Here is a 23,338-nt window from a genome sequence, read left to right as displayed (position 1 = left end):
ACGGCGGCCATTTTGGTTACAGAGTGAAAGTGACAGAAGCCGGGGCGAGAGTGGGACGCAGAACACCGGCCCGTCTCTCAGCCACGTCCCTCTTCCCCTCCCTGCCCCGCCATGTCGGACAAACTGGACACCGACAGCCGTTCCGAACAGACCGGCGACGAGAAACAGGTGAGGCGCTGAGTCTGGGCGGGACAGCTCTGAGCCCCGATTGGTCACCGGGACTGCCTGTACGCGCTGGGCTACGCTCTGATTGGCTGCCTTACTCGTCCATCCTGGTAATCCTGTTTGGTCATTGGCTACAGGCCTGACGGGGTGGTACTTCCGGGGGGCTGTGGTGGGGCGGTAGGGTTTAGCAGGGTCTTAGGTGGTGGATTATGGGATACTGGGGGTGTGGGTGGAGGGCACTGGGCCGTGGGTGCCGCTCTGGGCAGGGGCAGAGGGGATTGTGGGATAGTGGGGGTATGTGGGTGCCGCTCTGGGCAGGGGCAGAGGGGATTGTGGGATAGTGGGGGTATGTGGGTGCCGCTCTGGGCAGGGGCAGAGGGGATTGTGGGATAGTGGGGGTATGTGGGTGCCGCTCTGGGCAGGGGCAGAGGGGATTGTGGGATAGTGGGGGTATGTGGGTGCCGCTCTGGGCAGGGGCAGAGGGGATTGTGGGATAGTGGGGGTATGTGGGTGCCGCTCTGGGCAGGGGCAGAGGGGATTGTGGGACACTGGGGGTATGGAAACTTCTGGAGGTGGGTGCAGCCTGGTATGGGACAGGGTGGATAAGAGGAGGCTCTGGGGGGGGTGGGGGCTAGCCTGGGGTTGGAATCCAGGCCTGGCGGGCTCCCCGGGGGCAGGGGATTTTGGTGGAGGGAGGCTGTGGGAACGCCAGGTTGGGATTTCAGCAGGCGGTGGTGATGCTGGTGGGTGGAGCTGGGGAGGGGGGGGGAGAGTTGAGTTTTTGCGTCAGATCTGGCCGCACGCCGGGTGGGCACTTGTGTAGCTTGCTCAGTCTAAATGTTCCATGCAGACCAGGGCTAAGGTTACAGGTCTCTGTGAAATCATGTGTCAGAGGGGTAGCCGCGTTAATCTGAATCTGCAAAAGCGACAAGGAGTCCTGTGGCATCTTATAGACGAACAGATTTGTTGGAACATCTGACGAAGTGGGTCTTTGCCCATGAAAGCTTATGCTTGACTAAATCTGTTAATCTGTAAGGTGCCACGGGACTATTCGTCGCTTTTGTGAAATCATGATTACTGATTTGTGAAATGAGCGACAAGGTGGAGGAGGAAATGTCTTGTCTTGGACCAGAGTCTGCTGATGGAAGGTACAAGATTTTGAGCCACGCGGAGCTCTTCTTCGGCCCACCTGCCCCACCAGGTCCTCTGAAGAAGAGCTAAATGTAGATTGGAAGCTTGTATCTTCCACCAACAGAAGCTGGTCCAATGAAAGATACCCCACCCCACCCCATAACTCTGTGTCCGTGACTCCTCGGATCAACCCTGCAAGCATGTATGTGAAATAACTTGTAATAAGTATCCCTCGGCAACCTGTTAAGACCCCACTGGTAGGACAAAGCTGACTGCCCAGCTGGATGTGAGCCACAAGAATTAAGAGTGCAGATGTTTCTTTAAAAGCAGTTGCCTTGGTGGCTTTAATATAAATGTCAGTTCATCTCTGTAAGTATTTGAGGATGACAGGTGAGATGGGGCTTGTGTGAGATGGAGGTAAATTAGAGTTTTACAATAATGGCTACTTCAGAGTAAGAAGGGGAATTTCCCTTTGGTATTGGGGGAGGGATGTTTCTCTCAAAACATCAGTTCAGGCTTGCACTAAAGCAACACCTTTGTTTTAGGCAGTTCTGAAATTATATGCACAAACTGTTGACTTATTTGAGGGTAATAAAGTTCTTTAGGCTACAGCAGAATGTAGAGGGTGACCCAAAATGAAGCTGCAGTAGATGAGAAGAGGTGGCATATTACTTTGAGGGGAGCGTTAAGCAGTAATGGAGGTTCTGTATTAACACTGTAAGACTGAACTATGAGTAATAATTTAAAATTGTCCTACATAACCCTTCTGCACAAAAATTCTTGTTCTGTCTTTTGTCTAGGGCAGCTTAGCAGCATGCTGTACAGTTCCCCTGAGTCATTGACTTAGCGCATTGCCCACGATGTCGTGAGCAGAACAGTTACTCAGACTTATGCACTCTATTTAAAGACTGTCTTATCAAAGATGCGTTGTCTTTCCAATTGTTCATTACGCTTAATTTTCTGTAAGTGGATAGTATCCAAAGAGTGGGGATGGTAGTTTTAGGTAAAGAAAAATCCCTGACTTTTAATAATCTCTTCCAAAATGTCTTGGCGTTGACTGTCTTAGTAATCAGTTATTGGGTTGGGGGTGTTTCCAATCTGAAACCTGAATTTTAAATATTAACTCTCTTCAGTCTTGGTTTTTAACATGGGGAAATACTTGCTCCTCAAGAGCCTTTCCACTTAGAATGCTAATATGGGCACAACACAGGATGTGAGGTCCCAAGCTCAGAGGGAGGGCATAGTTACTCTTACTGACTTTTGCAGGGGACCCTGACTATCAAACACCACTCAAAATCTAAACGTTTCTGATGTTTGTGTATGTGCATAATCCAAATCCCACTGAGGTCCGTGGGAGACTCCCATTGATTTCAATGGACTGAGGATCAGGCCCTATACAGGACCTGTTGGGAAGCTATGCCATAAGAGAACGCCATTTATGCTTTCAAGTGTCCAGAGCAAGTTTTTATGCCAAGTAAATGGACTGTGACCTATGGCCCAGCAATGCTTCTGTGAGGCAGGAAATCTTTGACCTTTCCACTTGTGATATCCCAAACATCTATATGATGTGCAGCCCTTGCTCATGAAAGACCTGGAGGCTAAAATGCGGGAAATCTCCAACAACTCTGGCACAAACATCCTACACAAAAGAAGCTCTTTAACTATCAGTAGCACTCCAATCTAAACTGCCTTCTCAGAGCTCTTACCCCATCTCTAATGGGTGTGAGGCGATAGAGCATTCTGGGAAACAGGGCATGCAGATGAAGATCATTGAAGCCTATTTAGCTCAGAGTTTCTATGCACAGAGCTGTCACCTGAAACTTCAGAACCAGAGCAGGTTTAGCACAGGCCAGGTGTTCTCATACAAACACACGGGCAGCTCTTAGCCACACCAGTTGTTGCCTAAACTAATGAGGCCAGTACTGCAGGGATCTGTCAGAACAATAGGCTTTCCTGATCTGACACTACTGTCTGAATACAGGTTAAAAGACATGCAGCTAAAACCTACATGCAGTCTGGCTGCACAGGTTCAGGGATACATGGGAAAGGTGGCAGTCATGTATCACTGTTTTGAACAGCGATTAAACATTACAAGAATTAAGGATTGAGCCTTGTGCTTGAAGCAGAAAACAAATGCACTGGGAAAGTTGAGCTGTGTCCTGCTTTTAGAAGGGAATTGCGTGTCTGGTTTCTTCTTTTGCTTAGGGACTAATTGCAGTGAAGTTTGTTGAATTACACAAGAGGAGGCTTGAGCTGTCTGAATCTAATTCAGCGCCATGTAGCAGCTCCAGGTGGCTTTTGATGGCTTAGTCTAGCTTGGCAGGCAGATTGCATCATACTTTTGAAAAAGAGCCATTGTCTTTAGTTCAGGCTGCATTGCAGTGCTGCACATATAACCACACTGTCCAAAAATGTTAATTAGTATTAATATCCCAGCTGTGGGATAGGCCACTGATTGGAGTAAATCACAAAGCCATTGGCTGTAATGAGCCTGAGCAGCAGTCTAAGATAGTGTACCCAGGATTAAATTAATGGAGGTTGCCTATCTCCTAGAACTGGAAGGGACCTTGAGGTCATCAAATCCAGTCCCCTGCCTTCACAGCAGGACCAAGTACCATCCCTGACAAATTTTTGCCTTAAATCCCTAAATGGCCTCCACAAGGATTGAACTCACAACCCTGGGTTTAGCAGGCCAATGCTCAAACCACTGAGCTATCTCTGGGCTTGAGGAATGGGAGGAAACTGCCTTGATAGGGATATATGACTTGGAAATAAATAGTTGAGGAGAGGAGCTGGGATTGTTCAGTGTCTGGTAAGTACTATTGAGCTAAGGGTCAAACCTCCAGAATTCCTGCTCTGAAACCAAATGCAGCTTTGAGCTCATGCTTCTCTCTTTAATTGTTTGCCAGTAAAGAATCCCTTTATTTTGGGGGGCAGTGTCTACTTGAGTTGCAGTTGGCTAGGTCACATCTGTCTAGCTGTATCTGCTTCCTAGAAAAGAGAACGTCATCAGGACAGCGAGGCTGCTAAATCAATCTCTGTTAATCCTACCACCGTTGGAATGAATACTATAGCAGAAAATATCTCCGAGAACACTTGTGACTGAGGTTCCACAGCCAACTTCTCAGCAGCTGTCAGCCACCTTTAATAGACCAGATACTCACTAGTCCATTTCTAATTGGGCTGCGTATCATCACGGTCACTAGCCACCACCCGTCACCTGTGGAGTAACCTCCAGTATACCTTGACAGCCAGGCTCACATCTTGCCTCCTAAGCCAAACCTTCCAAGCCTCTCCATCCCAGTTTCCCACTATGCTCAGAAGATTGGACAATAAGCTACGCCAGTGGTCCCCAACCTTTTGGGGCTGCTGGGTGCCCGGGGGCGGGGCCACTCACACGCCGGGTGCCACGTGTCTGGGGGCGGGGCTGGCCCCGATCACTCAGCGGGCTCACAGAAATGGCCCTATGGGTGCCATGGCGCCCACAGGCACCACGTTGGGGACCACTGAGCTACGCTATATACACAGGTAGGAAACATTGTTTCTACCCGCTATCTAATATGCTATTCAACTATCAGCCATGAGGCCCAGTCTACCTTTCTCTCAACTCCGTGTGGATTCTGACTGCCAAAATACACGGTCACTATTGACATCACCAGCAGTGCTAACTTGCATCAGTACTTCTCAACTGAGTGATTGCCTTTCTGTCTATGGCTTTGCAGTCTGGAACAGTGAACAGTTATGATGATGTGTGGATTGTGGTTGTGCCTGCTGTCCCTTTTTGTTGGCTAATCTATTAACCTGCAGTGGCTTCTCAAAATATTTTGCCTCTCCTTCCAGTGTGTTACCTGTAGAGCCCTGCGGGGATACAAAATTTGTACGTGCATCCGTATCCCCAAAAATGAGCCATGGATAGCTGTATTGACAGCTGTGGATGTGGATACCCGTGGATATCAACAGACTTGCAGGGTTTTAGATACAAACTTTGTATCTGCATCCATATCGGCAAAAACGAGTTGTGGATCAAGTACCTAAAAGGTTGTTACAAGGAGGAGGGAGAAAAATTGTTCTCCTTGACCGCTAATGATAGGGCATGAAGCAATGGGCTTAAATTGCAGCAGGGGCAGTTTAGGTTGGACTTTAGGATAAACTTCCTAATTGTCAGGGTGGTGAAATACTGGAATAAATTGCCCAGAGAGGTTGTGGAATCTCCATCACTGGAGACATTTAAGAGCAAGTTGGACAGACACCTGTCAGGGATGATATAGACATCACCACAGCTTGGTCCTGCTGTGAGAGCAGGGGACAGAACTTGATCTCTCGAGGTCCCTTCCAGTTCTAGTATTATGATATTCATATCTGCTTCTGCAGATATGAGATATCCACTTTGTGTCTGTGGGTATCTGTGGATTTGTAGGGCTCTAATTACTTGGTAGTGGACCAGAAATCTCAGAATGATGCAGGCCAGCAGTAAATACAATCTGAGGATCCCAGATACACTGTGCAGGTCGTCTAAATGGAACTGAGTTCAAACTGGGTACGGTCTTACTTTTCTGGAATGGATGGCAGTGATGACTAGTAGGAATGGAGGTTTCCAGAAGGGACTCATGAATGCGGCAGGCAGAGCCCAGTAAGCAGTGGCAGTGTTGGTAATGCTGCTAGACAATATTGACCTCCTGGGATTTGGCAAATTCTCTGGTTTGGCACTGGTCAGTCCTGAGGGTGCCGGCCTAGAGAGGATCAGCCTGTACAATGCACCCCAGGCAGCCTTGCAGCTGGCATCAGTTTTGAAGTAATCAAAAACTTCTGCGCTTTTAAAGTAATTCTGTTACAATAGTCTTTAAATTGTCACTTAAAACCCAGTCCATATGATCAGCTAGTTATAGGCCTCAACTCATTTTCTAGGTTAGGATACTGCTTTCTTTCCTGTTACCTTTTCCAATTGAAAAGTTTCACATGTGGGGCACACCCGCGTCTTCAGATCATATTCTGAAAGTGAATTGGCATGACCATTATATAACAGAGGGATACAATGAAGAAGTAAACAAATTATACAGTAATGAATCAGCTACATAGAATCAGAAGGTGGAGACAAGGAAGGAGGAAATTGCTTATTGTAGGAGTCAATTAAGAGGCTAATCTGGAGTTGGTGGGGAGGCTGTCTTTGTTATGTAATGATAGAAATGTAGCCGTGTTAGTCTGGTGTAGCTAAAGCAAAAAACAGGACTAGGTAGCACTTTAAAGACTAACAAGATGGTTTATTAGGTGATGAGTTTTCGTGGGCCTGACCCACTTCCTCAGATCAAATAGGAAGTGGGTCTGGCCCATGAAAGCTCATCACCTAATAAACCATCTTGTTAGTCTTTAAAGTGCTACACAGACCTTTCTTTTGTAATGTAATGATCATCTAAATTAAGGCCCATTCGCAACTGTGTCGAATTTTAGCATAAATAAAAGTTCTGAAGTCTCCCTCTGTAATCTGGTGTTAAAGTGTCTTTGAAGTAAGACGCATGTTGTCAGTCTTTAAGGGACTGGCCAGTTTGATTAAAATGTTGGCTAACAGGGTTCTCTGTGTGGAGATGTCTGATGTCTCATTTGTGAGCATTGTTTCTCAGGCAAAGTGACTGACCAGTTTGTCCAATATCCATTGCAGTGGGGCATTGCTGGCACAGTAAGTCGATAAGGACCAACCACTCTGCAGGGCCACAGCAGGGTTCTCTCCAAGATCTGGCACCGAGCAGTGGCTCTGCGTTTTAAATGTAATAAGAGCTGCTGGGCACTTACTGCATTTAAAATGCAGAGGCGCAGCATCCTGGACCAGCGCGAGCCAGCACTGCTCGGTCCCAGTTCATGCTGAATCCAGCAGCCCCTGTTTGCAACAGACAGCCCTGGACTGGTTAAAAGACAGGAAACAAAGGGTAGGAATAAATGGTAAATGTTCAGATTGGAGAGGGGTAACTAGTGGTGTCCCCCAAGGGTCAGTCCTGGGACCAATCCTTTTCAACTTATTCATAAATGATCTGGAGAAAGGGGTAAGCAGTGAGGTAGTAAAGTTTGCAGATGATACCAAACTGTTTAGGATAGTCAAGACAGAAGCAGACTGTGAGGGACTCCAAGATGATCTCACCAAACTCAGTGATTGGGCAGCAAAATGGCAAATGAAATTTAATGTGGATAAGTGTAAAGTAATGCACATCGGGAAAAATAACCCCAACTATACGTACAGTATGATAGGGGCTAATTTGACTATGACAAATCAGGAAAGTGATCTTGGAGTTATCGTGGACAGTTCTCTGAAAACTTCCACGCAGTGTGCAGCGGCGGTCAAAAAGGCAAATAGGATGCTAGGAATTATTAGGAAAGGGATAGAAAATAAGACACAGAATATTACTGCCCCTGTATAAAACTATGGTACGCCCACATCTGGAATACTGTGTACAGATGTGGTCTCCTCACCTCAAAAAAGATATTTTGGCCTTGGAAAGGGTTCAGAAAAGGGCAACTAAAATTAGGGGTTTGGAACGGGTCCCATATGAGAAGAGGTTAAAGCAACTGGGACTTTTCAGTTTAGAAAAGAGGAGACTGAGGGGGGATATGATAGAGGTCTATAAAATCATGAGTGGTGTGGAGAGGGCCGATAAAGAAAAGTGATTTATTAGTTCCCTAAATAGAAGAACTAGAGGACACCAAATGAAATTAATGGGTAGCAGGTTTAAAACGAATAAAAGAAAGTTCTTCTTCACACAGCGTGTAGTCAACCTGTGGAACTCCTTGCCAGAGGAGGCTGTGAAGGCTAGGACTAGAACAGAGTTTAAAGAGAAGCTAGATAATTTCATGGAGGTTAGGTCCATACAAGGCTATTAGCCAGGGGATAAAATGGTGTCCTTGGCCTCTGTTTGTCAGAGGCTGGAGAGAGATGGCAGGAGACAAATCGCTTGATCATTGTCTTCGGTCCACCCTCTCTGGGGCACCTGGCATTGGCCGCTGTCGGCAGACAGGATACTGGGCTAGAAGGACCTTTGGTCTGACCCAGTACGGCCGTTCTTGGGACAGGGGCTGCTGCCGGAGCAGCCCCTGCATGTGGTCAACATGAGTCAGCGCAAACGGGCTGCTTGGCGGCAGCAGCCCCTGTCCCTTGCGCCTAATCCCCCCCCCCCCATTGCCTCTGATAGAGGCGAGGGGCAGGGCGGCATTTCAGAGATGGCACTGGGGGGAACTGGCTTTTAAGCCAGCTCTCCTTCCCCACTCCCTCCCAGCACTGGCTCATGTCCCTCCTCTCCCACTGCTTCTCATAGAGGCAGCAAGGTGGGGGAAGCAAGTAGTCCACGCTTATTAACATCCCCTAACTCCATCTTGAAGCTGCAGAACTTGATCTCCGTGACCCCGCTGGGGAGGCATTTCTGGCATGTTGCTTGCTCTTGAGTATAAAAGCGTGTTCGAATTTCTAGCCACCTCCCATGTTGGCTCAACCAATTAGCTGCTGCCGTGTGGAAAGGTTCGATTTACAGATGGTGCCACACTTACCTGGTGGGAGTTGATGTGAAACTGATGCCTTCTTGCCAAACCTGATTGCCAGAGTTAACTTACCAACAAGTCCTTGTCTCTGGCAGTATCGATCACCTGGCCCGTTCATTGGCCTGCTCTCCCACAGCCTTTCTGGGAGAGACAATCCCACTATGGGCTTAGAATTGAATTCACCGCGTCCTTGAAAGCTTAAACATACGTTGAGTGGCCACACCTCAATTGCACATTAGACTTGTCGTTACAGGACCAGCATTATATAACTCGATTTCCGAGATTACAATAAAGGGATCTTCTTTCATAGGGTTGTATAGCTTTAATCCGATTCTTGTTTTTCAGGATACACAGGAGAAGGAAGCAGTCGTCCCAGAGAGAACAGAAGAAGCAAAACTAAAGGCCAAATATCCTAATTTAGGACAGAAGCCAGGAGGGTCAGACTTCCTAATGAAAAGACTGCAGAAAGGGGTACTTACCTATTCAAATGTTCTTGCCTTGAAAGCTAAGTGTCCTCATTGCTAGTTGGTGCAAAAAAAAGTGTACACGATCTAGACAGTAACACTTAAACTAGTCCAGACATGGGCAGTAAAGAGTGTATTCAATGAGAGATACAGAGTGCTTGTATTTCTATCTTTGGGCCAGACTGGAGTAGTGACTTGACCGTGTAATGCCGTTCAAACTCAGTACGTTTCTGCTATCGGGGTGGTCAGGGCATACAGCAGGCATGAAATGCAATGGGCCAGATCACTTAAAGCATCCTAATATACGAACAAGTATCATTTTGTTTTAGCTGCCCACGATGCATAGGCGTCTGCTTGTCCCTTGAGCGACTTTGTGCATATGACGGTTGATCATGCAAGCTTGCACCAAGTCTGGAGGGCCTGATGAAAGCACCCAGTTAATGGGGGTGCACATTGTTCCCCCCAGCTGGCTGGAGCAGCCCCTGTCTGCGATGTGCCTGGGCCCACTGTGGCAGGCCCCGTGGGGCTGGAGCAGCCCCCTGCCCATGATGGACGAGGAGCGTCTCCAGCCCCCACCAGCAAACCGGAACCGGTAAGCATCTCCCATTAAGGGTGATACTTACTGGTTAACCTTTCACATCCCTAATTTGGACTCTGATACTTAGAAACTAGTGTACTGACTTCATTGTGCCATCTGGCCTCCCCCAGGATAGACCTCAATCATCTGCCAGATCAGATGTTCCAAAGCTCACATGTGGTTCAGATGGAATTCTTAAAGAATAAGGATGCAAAATTAGAAACTGTGGGCTTGATTTTTTTTTTCCATTGCTATGCGCTTTGGAAAAGTCACTTATACTTGTGCACAGTGGGTGTAGAAGTGCGACCAAACTCAGCATAGGAACATTTTGCACCCACTCTGTACTGGCGTCAAGGTTCGAGGCAGAGGTGTCTCCGGCCTTGTGACTCCCGTATGTATCCGAATTAGTATAAGCCCTCACTGAAATTCAATAAAGCAAAGTTTGGCATCTTGTTTATAGCTGTAATACTTTATAAGGTCATTGTAGAGCAGTCTGTACAGTATATGAGCCCCTTATCCCCTTCAGATTGTACCAGTATCCTCTGAGACGCTGAAAAAAGCAAGTGTTTCGCCCTGCCCCCCCGCATCCCTCCATTTAGAACACACAGCCTCTGCCCACCGGCTCTGCTTTGCTCTACTGGAATTAACATCATTGTTTTCCTTTTATAGCTTTTATTTATAGCCTTTCATCCTGCCAACACATTTTTGTATGCCAGGGTTATCTCTTGCTGTTGGTGTTACTCTGGGAATATTGTTTTAGGCAACCGCCTGCAGCAAGCACAAAAAGAATGGTTATTTAATTTCTTGGCATGAAAGCATTTTTTGGGGGGGGGGGATTTTTAAATGTAGATATTTAGAGTCTGATTCTCCTTTAACTTAAACCAGTGAGAGCACAAAATCAGGCCTTTAAGGAGCAGGAGTCAGTTTCTCATTTACACCAAATCCCCCTTTATGTGCTCTGCCAGACCGTAGATTTACACTCACTTTAAAGCCTCTTTTATGCTGTCAGAATGGGGTAAATGAAAATGGGGTTGTGGTGGATTTCTTGTGGAGAAGGAGCCTGCTTGTCTGACTTCAGTCTCCTGTAACTGCTTCTTTAAAGAGACGATAGCGTGCTCGCTGAAGCTGCGGCTCGGCACAGGTCTTGCCAGCATAGCTCTGCCTGATAGGGGCGTGAGAGTTGCTGGTTTGTTTACAACGTCGCTGTGCCAGCAAAAACCCTAGCGTGGGTGTTTTTCTACCGACACAGAAGTGCTTTTGCTGAGAGCTCATGTCGCTCACCGAACCTGAATGATCTAGACCAGCAAAAGCCCTCTGTTGCTAGTAGAACTGTCTGTACTAGGGGGGTTTGGCGGGGGTAGCTGTCATTTTATGGCTATGCTGACAAAACTTGCAAGTGCTTAGCAGGGCTTCTCGAATGAGTCTGCACGTTCAGTGACACCATGGTGGGCCCTGAACAAGCTATTTCTTAAATCAAGAAAACGCATTTGCAGTTAGGTCTTGTGGGGTTCACAATATTCCAACAAGTTTTCAGTTGTTTTGAGACTCTGCCGAGGTAACGGAAAACCCTGTTCCTCTTACAGCAAAAGTATTTTGACTCGGGTGACTACAATATGGCCAAGGCAAAGATGAAGAACAAGCAGTTGCCAAGCACTGGGCCTGACAAGAACCTGGTGACAGGAGACCATATCCCAACCCCGCAAGATCTTCCACAGAGAAAGTCGTCCCTTGTAACCAGCAAGCTGGCAGGGTAAACCTGCCCCTTCTGATGATTTTGGGTTTTGTTGGGTTTTTTTGTTTTTGTTTTTCGGGGTAGGAGGTCAAACTGAACTGCTCTGTATTATAGGGCTGGGGTGATCAAAATTGATGTAGTCACTCAATACTTACAGTAATCAAACAAAAGGAAAGCGAATGAGCTGTGTTTATAGTCCTAGGTGTGTGTGGGTGGGGGGGTGGGCGCATGCACGTTTTTATAGCTGGTGATCAGTCAGCTGAGTGGATCTTTCCATCCAAAGCCCGTTTGCTGCCTTAGTTTGCATGCAGCTGAAATCCCTCAGCTATCAGAGGAGTCCGAGCAGAAGTGTTTGAACTTTGCCACCTCGCCACATGAACGAGGAAGCTTATAAAAGCAGAACACTGCGCCAAAGGGAGTGGCCTGCTCTTGGCTCATGGCTTAGCTGCACACCTGGAATGTAGGCCCTGGGACTCTGATGGCTACTTGGTTCAAGGGACTGAGAAGTTTTGTGACTGCAGAGAAGGTGATGAGAGAATTGGGCAGGAGTAGGATGATCAGCAAACAGTTGGCCCATGGGTACATATTATGCATGAGCTAAACGAACAGTGGAACCCACAATCGAAACAATGAGTGAGAATTTTAAAGAATTGTCAAGATTTGCCTGTTCAGCTTGGCTGAGCTAACTGGGAACTATTTCATACTGCCCGGTACCAATGTGCTTTGGCAAAATTAGAGTAAAGCCCTCTTGAGAGATGACACTTTTCAGCTTTATCTCCTGGCACCAGCATGGTTTTAACCTGCAATTTCTTCACTGCAAATCCAATGGTCTTAATTGTCAGCATTTTAAAATCAACTATTTCTCTTAGTCACTTGTACCTGGGACTAAATTGCTATCGGTCTCAGGAACTCATACGGCCCTGATCGCTGTGTTAGATGAGCACCTCACAGTCCTTCATGTGTGTATCCTCCCCACATCTCTGTGAGGCATGGCAGTTCTACACTCCGCCTTTCTCAGATGGTGAACTGTGTGAGAGACTACACAGCACCCTTACCTCGAAATAAGCAACACAAATCGTGTAGCTTATTTAGAGTTATTTCAAAATAAAGCACTATTTGGACAAACCCCTTAACCCTCATGGAATGAGGGTTACAGGGAAGCTGGAATAGCACACCTGTTATTTCCAAATATATTTGGAAATAACGGGCGCATTCAAAGACATGGAATTGCTATTTCAGGATACTTCTGGTATCCCGAAATAGCCCTGCTATCTAAACATAGCCTAAGTGATTTGCCACAAAGGAGCCTATGATCAAGCAAGGAATTGAACCCATTTCTTTCCAGTTTCAGACTGGAAATAAGGTGTCCATTTTTATCGGTGAGAGTAATTAACCATTGAAACAGTTTACCAAGGGTTATGGTAGGTTTTCCAGCATTGACCTGTCTTAAAAAGAGAATGGGTGTTTTTTCTAAAGTATTTGGTCTAGGAATTATTTGAGGGAAAATTCTGTGGCCTATATTTTATACAGGAGGTCAGAGTAGATGATCACAATGATCTTTTCTGGCCTTGGAATCTATGAATAAATCTAGGATTCTAAATTCCTGGCTAGCGCCTTAACAAATAGCCCAAATTACCGAATACTGCAGCCCATTGATGCCAAAAAGGTTGTTTTTTTTTAACTCTGGAAAGGGTTAGGAAGAGTGTAAAGCAAGCATATCTTGTAGTTCAGAAAAATGGGACAATAATTAGGATGCTTTTAAACCCATGAAGATGCACGGGGAAGAGGATGTTGTCTTTGAAGGTAGAGCACTTCAAGATAGACGATCACCAGCCTGTAAAAAAAAAAAAAAAAAAAAACTGAGCACCTGGGAGGATGGATTGGAAAGAAGCATAAAACCGAACTTGCATTAGTGGCATAACACTTTAGTAGCTTGTTTTGTGGGGTTTTGTTTTGTTTTTCATGCCTGTGTCTGTTTCAGGCCTGAAAACCATGTTGATTCAATGGATGCAGCCTGTGGAGTGCAAGATCACAACTGATAATGCATGTCAAATACGGTCTTCATGTCATACGGAAAATACAGCACTTCTCCTAGAACACAGGGTCGAAGTGCGTTTATAATCTTGACTATTTTAGCAGAGATGCAATAGTGAGCTGGATTAAAAGGTGCTTCAGCGGAACGATACCGTTAAGATTTCCGCATGCAGTTTGCTGTGCTGGAAGCAAACCCGTATCTTTTAAAGCCAAAATTTAAAGATTTGGTTTGGGTTTTTTTTTTGCTTTGGGCTTTTTTAAGGTGGGAGTGGGAAGAAGGGAATCTGTTTAAATCTGTTCATTCTGTAGGGTACTATATCGCATATCAAGGCCAAGAACACTCAATGAAAGGTAACACTTGAAACCCCACAGTTAATGTAGCTTTTTCTACATACGTTCTCTGCTCTGCCTTACGTCTAGGGACTAAAAACGATCGTGTCATTCATACAAGGGATTGTTTCAGTTGATCATGCTTTGCTGCTGCTGCTTCTAAATAAAAACCTGGTGTTGCCTCTTGCTAAGCAGGGTATTCCTAAGAGTCTCCGAGAAGAAGTAAAAACTCCAAGCTTGACCCATCCTACAGCTCAATATCCATATTCATGAGGGTGTAAAGAACCATTTTTTTCTTTTCATAGTGACTGGCCAATAAAATGTCAGTTTCAGCCGAATGACAGAGACAGGGTTTAGAGGGGAATGGGGAACTCCTTTGTAAGTGTGTAACTTCATCCTTTAGTCTCCATCTCCTCATGCCTTATATCCAGGTTCCAAAGCAATCTGTGAAGGTTGGGGGAGGAAGCTAGTCGTGTTTTGTATAATCTCTTCAAATGTTTTGCTGTTTGTCCCAGCCACATTGTAAATAGATTTGAATCGTATATATATATATATATATATAAATATATATAATTTTTTACATCTTCTTTATCTCTCTTCTATTCTATGCTTTTTTTTCCCTTAAAACAATAAAAGTGTGGGGGAGGGATGACGAGTTGGGGAAGAGAAACTGTTCTTGAATCGCTGAGTACATGTCAGCTGTTCAGTCAGCCTCCATGGTGCTGATCTTAGTGCAATCTGATTGACAGGGAGATCAGCGAGGGGAATAAATGAGTATGTATCAAACCACTCCCTCGCTGTCCCTGGGAGTCAAGAAATACCAAGTGTGTTTCTATAGAAAGGAGGAAGAAATTGCCTTCAAAAGACCAGGTGAGAAATATCAGGAAGGATTTATTTTAGAAAATAAACTTGTCTCAAACACAAATTGAAGTCCTATTTGTTCTGTCCTGAAAATGAAAACCAGTGGGGAAGATGGACCCTACAAAGGGAGCATTGATGTTTTTCACGGTGGCTTCCTTCCCATTCTCCTCCATTGTTTGGCGTCTGCAGCTCAGCCTCGTGTGTGCAGCCTTAGATGTGGAAATGGAATGAGTGAGCTGCATGGGACAGTGGCACTAAATACAAAATATTTGTATCCTAAAGTTGTACTTGGAACGATTTCTCCTTGCTTGAGGCAAAGTTCTGGGAAAAACTGAAGCATGGCTGTCCTTTTTGTATGAGTCCATATTTCCTCTTTTGAGGAAAGAACTATGAGGGGAAACTCTTTTTTTTGGCTTGTGGAAGGATAAGGCTAAATATTAATTAGAAATCCTTGCAGCAAAACAGTAAAGGGTCTGTGCACATTTAATGTTTAACATTCGGGTTTTTTTTTATGGGCCAAGCTGAGCGATAGTTTCCTAGACCCGGATACCAGGATCCCGTTGGAAATCCCAAGGAAGAGCTGACTTCATTTCAAGCAGTGCCTTGGTGCAATTCCTCTGTTGGAGGGAGGGTGGCATCTAGACCAGGCACAAGTGTATAAAACCAAGACTAATGCAGGTTATTTCTCCACAGCTGTGCTGGAGCAGGGTTCTTAAGCTGGGCTTTCCTTAAAGGTGGAATGTGATGGTGCTGTTGAGGAATAAGTAAGGTATTTGGATGCTGAGGCGTAAAACCCTAGACAAATGGCTGAGAAGTCTCTTGTTTCGACTGGTTTGGAAAAAAACAAAGTTTGTTTCTAGTTGGAAATGTTGATAGATGCTCAATGTCTGAGCTAACAAAAGTGCTATAAATCGTCATTCTCCTTGCAGGTAAAACTTCCCGTTCTCATTGGAAAAGCAACCGTTACAGGTTGAACCTCTCCTGACTGGGACTCTGGTCTGGCAGGGCCACAGCGGTTACTAGACCAAAGAGCCCTGGCCGCAGAGGTTGAGGGGCTGGGAGCGGAGCTGGTCTGGCAGGTGGCAGCCCGCAGGGCCAGTGACCTGGAGGCAGAGAGCCCCAGGAGAGGCTGCCACCCCCTGGGGGATGGGGTCAGGGAGCCATAGGAGCATCTGCTGCCTCACGCGGGGCCAGGTGTCTCCCTGCCCCAGGAGCAGCTGCTGCCCTGCACAGTGCCAGAGGCCGAGGGCAGCAGAGGCAGGAAGGTGGGCCGTGGGAGGTCAGGCCTCCAGGTTCTCCTGGGGCAGCAGCCAGGAGGGGCACCCCAGGAGAGGCCTGGCCTCCCCTGGTCCAGCAAATTCCCTTGTCCTGGACCTCTCCGGTCCTGAGGGTGCCGGACCAGGAAGGTCCAACCTGTAGTAGGATTTCAACCAGAGCCTGTGGAGCAAAGTGGCTGCATTTACAGACAGATGCTGTGCTGCAGTTTGGTTGAATAGGCATTGCAGAAGTGTATAAATGGTAGCTCTAGAGAACCACTCATACTTGGGGGAAGGGGGGGACGACAAGAGTCTTAGTATCTGAAATAAAGTGCTCCGAAGCACAAGAATATCTTATTGCACAAGCAGGAAATGGAAACTTGATTCTTATGTCTTGGTATGATTAAACCTTTCAGATTCTTTAAGATTGGGCTGCTAGGCTTGTCCTGAAGATATGGTCTCTTGAATGATGGTGTTTCGCACCAATACCAGTTTAAACTGGTGTAAATGATTGTACAAGGGAGATTTGAGCTCACTGGATTTTAAAGGGGACTGTTGTATTCCTTTTTATGAGCAGCAGAGGGCAGAAGACACTTGGTTAGTCTTATCCAGTGATTTTTTTTTTTAAATCCCACTTCCCTCCCCTTCTTTCTCCTTCTAAGCAAAACTTACTCACCACCCTTCCCAAATCACGTGACTTTTATTTTCTCCATCCAAACTATTTTCCTGTTTTCACTATAACAACAATTAACTGCACTGAAAGAAAATCTTTTCCGCGGTTGCTTTTCAAACAGTTGCTGTATAAAACCACTTTCCTAGGTCATGCGTTTTCCCTTATTAAATTTCTGTTAATTGCAACAGTATTTCTTAATGCCCTGTTCCCGCTGGAGTAAGAAGGAAGGAACATTCAGTACCAAACTGCTGCGAAAATAAAACCACATGACATCTCTGGATTCTTTATGACTAAGCTGAATTTTCCCAAAGAACTGTGCCAGTTGAGATCCCATGCCCAGGGTGGGTCTAACCATGGAACAGAGAAACAGATGTGGGATCGCAAATGGACAGCAATTCCAGGGAGGGGAGGAATGGCAGCAGCAGTGCTATCCCATTGGCAGCCCCCAGTCTGAATGCATTGCCCGCACAGGCACAGCACCCAATAAAAAGTGAAGAAGAGGCCCCCTTGAATTGCTTGAGGCCCTAAGCAATTGCGTAGCCTGCCTAGTGCCAGCACTGGGGCCAGTATGCCCACCACAGCCTCGTCTAGCCGTGTACAGTTTACAGGCCTTTACAAGGGAGAGGCCTTGCAGCAGGGCGGGGTCCCAGAGCGTGTTGGGGCACCTACGCTACAATTAGATCCCAGCGGGCTGGGACAGCGTCTTTGATCTCCCCTCTGCAGCGCCCTAGGGGTTTGATTGTCCGTCTGGGTGCAGTATGCCAGCACCGCACTGGTCAGCTTTTGCAGTTGGCCAAGGACAATCTAGATACAGATATTTTAGTGTGGCTGTGAGTCCGTTTGTTCAGGAGCTCCTCCTAAACCACAAGAGTTAGGACCCCGTTTGGAATGCAGCTGCCTCTGACCTTAAACCAGGGGCAGGGTTTGGCTGTGCCTAAAAGACAGGGCATACCGGGAATGGGGCTATTTTCCATAGCATGGAAAGGAAGGGGGCAGAGAGGAGAGGGATGCAGAAGGAAGGTGCGCAGAGAGGAGGGAGGCAATACTGAGAGTGGCCACTGGGGACAGCTGCAGCACCAAGTGGGCAGTGGGGCTGGGACTCCACCATCTTGCCTGCCATCAGATGGAGTAAAGCGACCCCCATGCCTGTGGAGAGCCTGCAGGCAGTGTGGGGGGGCTGCTGGAGGAGGGGGCAGCCCCTGAGGCCTAGCCCCCTCAGACAGCCTGCAGGATGTGGGGGGGACCAACTAGAGCAGGGAGTAGTCCTACCTAGAGCTTGGCCCCTGCCTGGGTAGGGGTGGGCACTGGAGGCCAGGGGTGGGCACTGGAGCCTTGCTCCACCCCAGACAGCCGGCAGGCCCTCAACCCCCCCCCCCACACGCACACACAGCCTGCAAGCCACAGAGGGGCTGCTGGAGGCTGGGGCCAGCCCACAGACCCCGATTCCCCTCTCCTGGGAGGAGCCGCCCTCCAGGGAGCACAGCCCCAGCCCTTGGGAGGAACCACTAGCCGGGGAACACTGCCACGGCCCCCTGGGAGGAGCTGCCGCCGGAGCAGAACCACCCTCAGTGCCACGGACGGCCCCGGTAAGACACTCCCCAACACACACCTCCCTGCCCTGAGCCCTGCACCTCCCACCTGCCTGGACTTCTGCACCCCCACTTCCTTCCCTCTGCCCTGGGGGCCTCGCCCTCTGCCTTGAGTCCCCCTCCAGCCCTCTACCCTTAGCCACCCTCCCCCGTCTCTCCTTACTCCTGAACCCTCACTCCAGCCTTCGTTTTCCTTCATTTTTTAAAAGACCATCATTGAACTAAAACATGGACATTTTTCATTATTTAAAGAAAACCATCACTTCAGTTACAGACCTGAACAACAGTGGGTCCATCTGCTAGTAGATTCTAGAGCAGGGTTTCTTAAAAGCGTGTTCCATGGCACACCGGTGTGCCGCGGAGAACAACAGGATTCAAAATTGCCACCCTTAAAGGGGTAGGCGACTTTTTTTTTTTTTTTCTTGGTGTTCCTCATAAAAAACAATTATTGTTTGCTGTTTCTCGGTCTTCAAAAGTTTAAGAACCATTGTTCTATAGGCTGATGCCTGGGAGGTCCAGGGTTGACTCAGGAAGCCAGACAGGATCAGGGTAGACTATTGGAGCTCTAGGGAATAGCTCTTTTTCCTCCCCAGTGTGAGAATGTTTTTGTGGCTGTCCCACTGGTACATGGAGAAAAGGGTGGCTGTGTTTCCTGGTGTATAAAGTCAGATTATAGGGCTGCAACTACCATGGAAGTAAGGGTCTGATCCAAAATCAGTTGACGTCAATGGTTCTGAAGCAGAGCTTGATGGAGCAACTACCTGCCACCTTGTAACTGACCTCTCTTGTTCGGAGGCAAAATCCTTTCTCCAGCTGGATCTAGGGAGAAGAGGGTGACACCAGGGTCATGGCTAAACTTTTCCTCCTCAGTTAATAGTCCCTAATTTCAGGGCGTCATTGTGAGCCCCCCACCACCTGCCTTCTTTACCTGCGTTCTTTTTAGGCTACATCCTAAGTTTGTTCAGCACTGAATGGAAAACGAGAACTGAGCCGAAAGCAAAGGGGACTCTGCTCTCTCTATCTGCAATGTGCCTTTTCCAGTAAGAATACCCTTTGGCAAATATTAGGACAAGTGAGTAGAGTGCCCCATGCTGACCCACTTGACCAAAGGGAGGAAATGGCCAATCAATACTAGAGACCAAGTGGGATAAGTGAGAGATGCTAATCAAGAATTTGTAAAGCAAGACTCGCCTGATTTCTGATTGAGATCAGCACAAAGCTGATCCCCCAACAAATCTTTTAATGAAAGTATTTCATTTTTTACACTGCTCACTCCACAAAGTAGGCACAGTCCATCTGGTCCTCCTGAAATGCAGCTGTGTCTGGAGTGAGGGCAGTAACCAACGATGGAGGGGAGATGTTAGCCAAGATTTCTGGGGCAACATCTGTCTCCCATAATGAAATCTAGGTTCCGTAAAAGTCTGTGTGTGGCTGACAGGAACTCAGTGTTTAAAGTCTTATCTGAAAGGCTTCTATTCACAGGAAACTGGAGAACTCATTTGATCTGCTGTGGAGAGGCAGCACTGAGTTAATTTCCAGCAGGATTCGGAGTTGTGGTCCCAGGGAGCGCAAGTTTTTCAGACCTAGGCTATGTCTACATTACGTTTTTTTTTGTGGAAGCGGCCATGCAAATGATGCACTCATTAGCATTTTCTCATGCTTCATTTGCATAATCTCTTCGAATGCGTTTTGCGCAAGAGGTTTTTGCGCAAAAACTAGCAGTGTAGACGGATCCGTTTTGCACAAGATCCTTATGCCGCAGAAAAGTAAACAGATCTTGCACAAAAGGGTTTTTTTGCACAAAATGGATCTGTCTACACTGCTAGTTTTTGCACAAAAACCTCTTGTACAAAAAGCATCGGACGAGATTATGCAAATGAAGTATGAGAAAATGCTAATGAGCACTTCGTTTGCATTGCCTCGTCCACAAAAAAAATGTAGTGTAGACACAGCCCTAGAATTTAGTGTAGGCAACCTCCCTGGTGGTTTAACAGTGTGCTGAGTCTGAACCTAGACACCTGGAGCCCCCTATATCTCACTTTGAAAAGTCAATGTGATGGATTTTGTTGTTAAGTCTGGAAAATAAGCTCCCGCTTTTAAAATACACGTCTCTGATCTGCTTTCTTAAGTTCTAATATCTGTTTCTTTCTCCGTGCAGTTAGATCTTGTTACTAAATTACAGCATTTCATTTCACTGACCTCGCTTATTGAAACCAGACTAGCTCGAAGGGTTTACACGTCATTCGTAGGGAATATGCGATAATACTAGCAAACCATGAGAAGAGGCACTTTACAAAAGCCTAACACAAGTCCTGTGCTCACCTCTTGCTTTGTGTGTGCGCCCATGTGAGTGTTTTAACTTAAGACTGGGCACATGGTCACAACAGGGCCTAATCCTGCTCTTGTTAAAATTCCTGCAAAAATTCCATTGATTGCAGGGAGAGAAGGTTAGGCCTAACCTAATTTTTCTAATAGAAAGAGGAAATGAAGACAAACCCCTGGCTACATCTAGACTGGCATGATTTTCCGGAAATGCTTTTAATGGAAAAGTTTTCCGTTAAAAGCATTTTCGGAAAAGAGCGTTTAGATTGGCACGGACGCTTTTCCACAAAAGCACTTTTTGCGGAAAAGCGTCCGTTCCAATCTAGACGCGCTTTTCCGCAAAAAAGCCCGAATCGCCATTTTCGCAATTGGGGCTTTTTTGCGGAAAACAAATCTCAGCTGTCTACACTGGCCCTTTTGCGCAAACGGGAGCAGCATAGTATTTCCGCAAAAAGCACTGATTTCTTACAGTAGGAAGTCAGTGCTTTTGCAGAAATGCAAGCGGCCAGTGTAGACAGCTGGCAAGTTTTTCCAGAAAAGCGGCTGATTTTCCGGAAAAACTGGCCAGTCTAGACACAGCCACCGTCTTCCCACTCATAATTGATGCTGAAACACATCTTGGTCTTTCAGCCACCTTGAAATATATGGAACTGAACTAAAGAGCCATCATACAGGGGCCATGCTACTTTTTAGATCAGTTTTTTAGTAAGACGTACCAGATCCTTGTTAGATGTATCACAACTCAAGTTCATCTGTTCCCATGGCAGGCCAGGAGTGCCAGTTTCGGTATTGTGCCCTGGTCAGGAACAGAGTGTTCCGTGTCTTATGCCAAGTATGTGCTGTGCCCATGTTTGTGTGTGTGCTCAGCGCTCTGCACTTGAAGGGAAATATACACCAGGTCTTGCCCTGTGGCACCTGAACGATCTCCAAGCATCTCCTAAGCCTTTTTTAACCTGTATTGGTTTTAGTGATAAGAATTCAATACCCAGCAAGAATAGAGTTCTTGCAGCTGAAGAATGGACCTTAGGGACCTGACATTTTGTTTGTTTGTTGGGCCGGTAAAAGGAAACGCTTTATCTGATCTACTGAATCAGAAATAACTTTCCTGGAATGCATTGTTCAGTTGCAAACTTTGGTTTCTTGCATAGATTGTCCATGTGTGAACTGTAAACAGGAGCTGGTGAACTAGAACGGCACAAGAAGAATTATGCAAGCGAGGTGTAACTTTACATCTATCCTGGGTGGGGGAGAGGAACCCTGGCTTTGCAGGTCCACACCCAGGCCAAGAGGAACAAGGTCTTTTAATTAAAAGGTAAATGGCTAGGACCAAGTCTAGGCTACATCTTTTGCTGGCATAGCTATACCAGTCCAGTCAGGGGAGTGAGCTGTGACTAACATAGCTGTACTGGCATAACCCCCAGTCTGAACTGAGTTCGACTCAATTGGCTTCATAGAATCATAGGACTGGAAGGGACCTTGAGAGGTCATCGAGTCCAGCCCCCCGCCCTCAAGGCAGGACCAAGCTCCGTCTACACCATCCCTGACAGATGTCTATCTAACCTGTTCTTAAATATCTCCAGAGAGGGAGATTCCACCACCTCCCTTGGCAATTTATTCCAATATTTGACCACCCTGACAGTTAGGAATTTTTTCCTAATGTCCAATCTAAACCTCCCCTGCTGCACTTTAAGCCCATTACTCCTTGTCCTGTCCTCAGAAACCAAGAGGAACAAATTTTCTCCTTCCTCCTTGTGACACCCTTTTAGATATTTGAAAACCGCTATCATGTCCCCTCTTCAGAGGAGAGCCAGTCCTGCACAACTCCATCAACCAACTTTCAACTAAAAGTAATGTTTAGTCTGACACTGCTCTAGGATTGTCATCCCAAACAGTTGTCCACAGTCCATCTGGCCCCCCAGAAATGCAACTGTGGCCGGGGTAGAGGGAAGAGGTTGGTCAAGGATTTTGTTCGCGCGTTGTTGTTGGAAATGTTAGCCAAAAAAAACGATGGTTTTGCTAGTAACGCTTGTGTCACTCGGCAGCTGGAATAAGCTATGCTGCGAGAGCTTGGTTTTGCTCGGCCCACCTGGCCGAGGTGGCTCAAAGAACAGCTCATGCTTCCCTTCCCAAGGGGCAGGTTGTTCGCCTGACTCATTCTGCCAGTGAAGCTTGAAGCTCCCATAGTAGCACGTAAAAAATACGGGAATTAAAATGTGTCCCAAGAGAATTAAGTCCATCCTCTCCCCTAGCCTACCACTGACCTGTTCCCTGTAAAACATTCCAGAACGCTTTGTCTAGTTCAAAGGTGATCAACTTAATGAGCAGGATTCCCATTACTCCCCTCTGTATTTTTCCATCGCTTCCAGCAGCCGGCAGCTTAGTTTCCAGCCTGCATTTTTCCTGGCTCTGTTTTATCCCATTCTTTTCACAGATTTTTTTTCTCATTCTTGCTGATGTCCTTCAAATCCTATTGCCTCTTGGCCTTCCTTCAATCTGCCTGGATGCAAGTAATTCGTTCCACAATGCAACCTTTATTGGATACGTATCACTCTTCTGATTTTAACAATTTCAGGTTCCTAAATCTACCCTGCTTCCCTCCAGCATTCAGCATGCAGTGCTGTGGAGAAAAAGCAGGAGGCTTCGTGCTCTCGTTTCTTCCCCAACCCTTTGGAAGGATGATGCCGGTGTG

General features: G+C 46.7%; 1 protein-coding gene across 1 annotated transcript; it reads left to right on the top strand.

The window, feature by feature from the left end:
* Nucleotides 1-14,535, top strand: ENSA (endosulfine alpha). Its single transcript, XM_006110441.2, has 4 exons — nucleotides 1-168; nucleotides 9,157-9,282; nucleotides 11,436-11,602; nucleotides 13,566-14,535. The coding sequence occupies exons 1-4, from the start codon at nucleotides 112-114 to the stop codon at nucleotides 13,621-13,623; spliced, it is 408 nt and encodes a 135-aa protein (XP_006110503.1). The 5' UTR covers nucleotides 1-111; the 3' UTR covers nucleotides 13,624-14,535.
* Nucleotides 14,536-23,338: the final 8,803 nt, after the last annotated feature.

The sequence above is a fragment of the Pelodiscus sinensis genome, chromosome 24, assembly GCF_049634645.1.
Source record: "Pelodiscus sinensis isolate JC-2024 chromosome 24, ASM4963464v1, whole genome shotgun sequence".
Classification (NCBI taxonomy): Eukaryota; Metazoa; Chordata; order Testudines; family Trionychidae; genus Pelodiscus; species Pelodiscus sinensis.
This window is presented reverse-complemented; position numbering and strand designations above follow the sequence as displayed.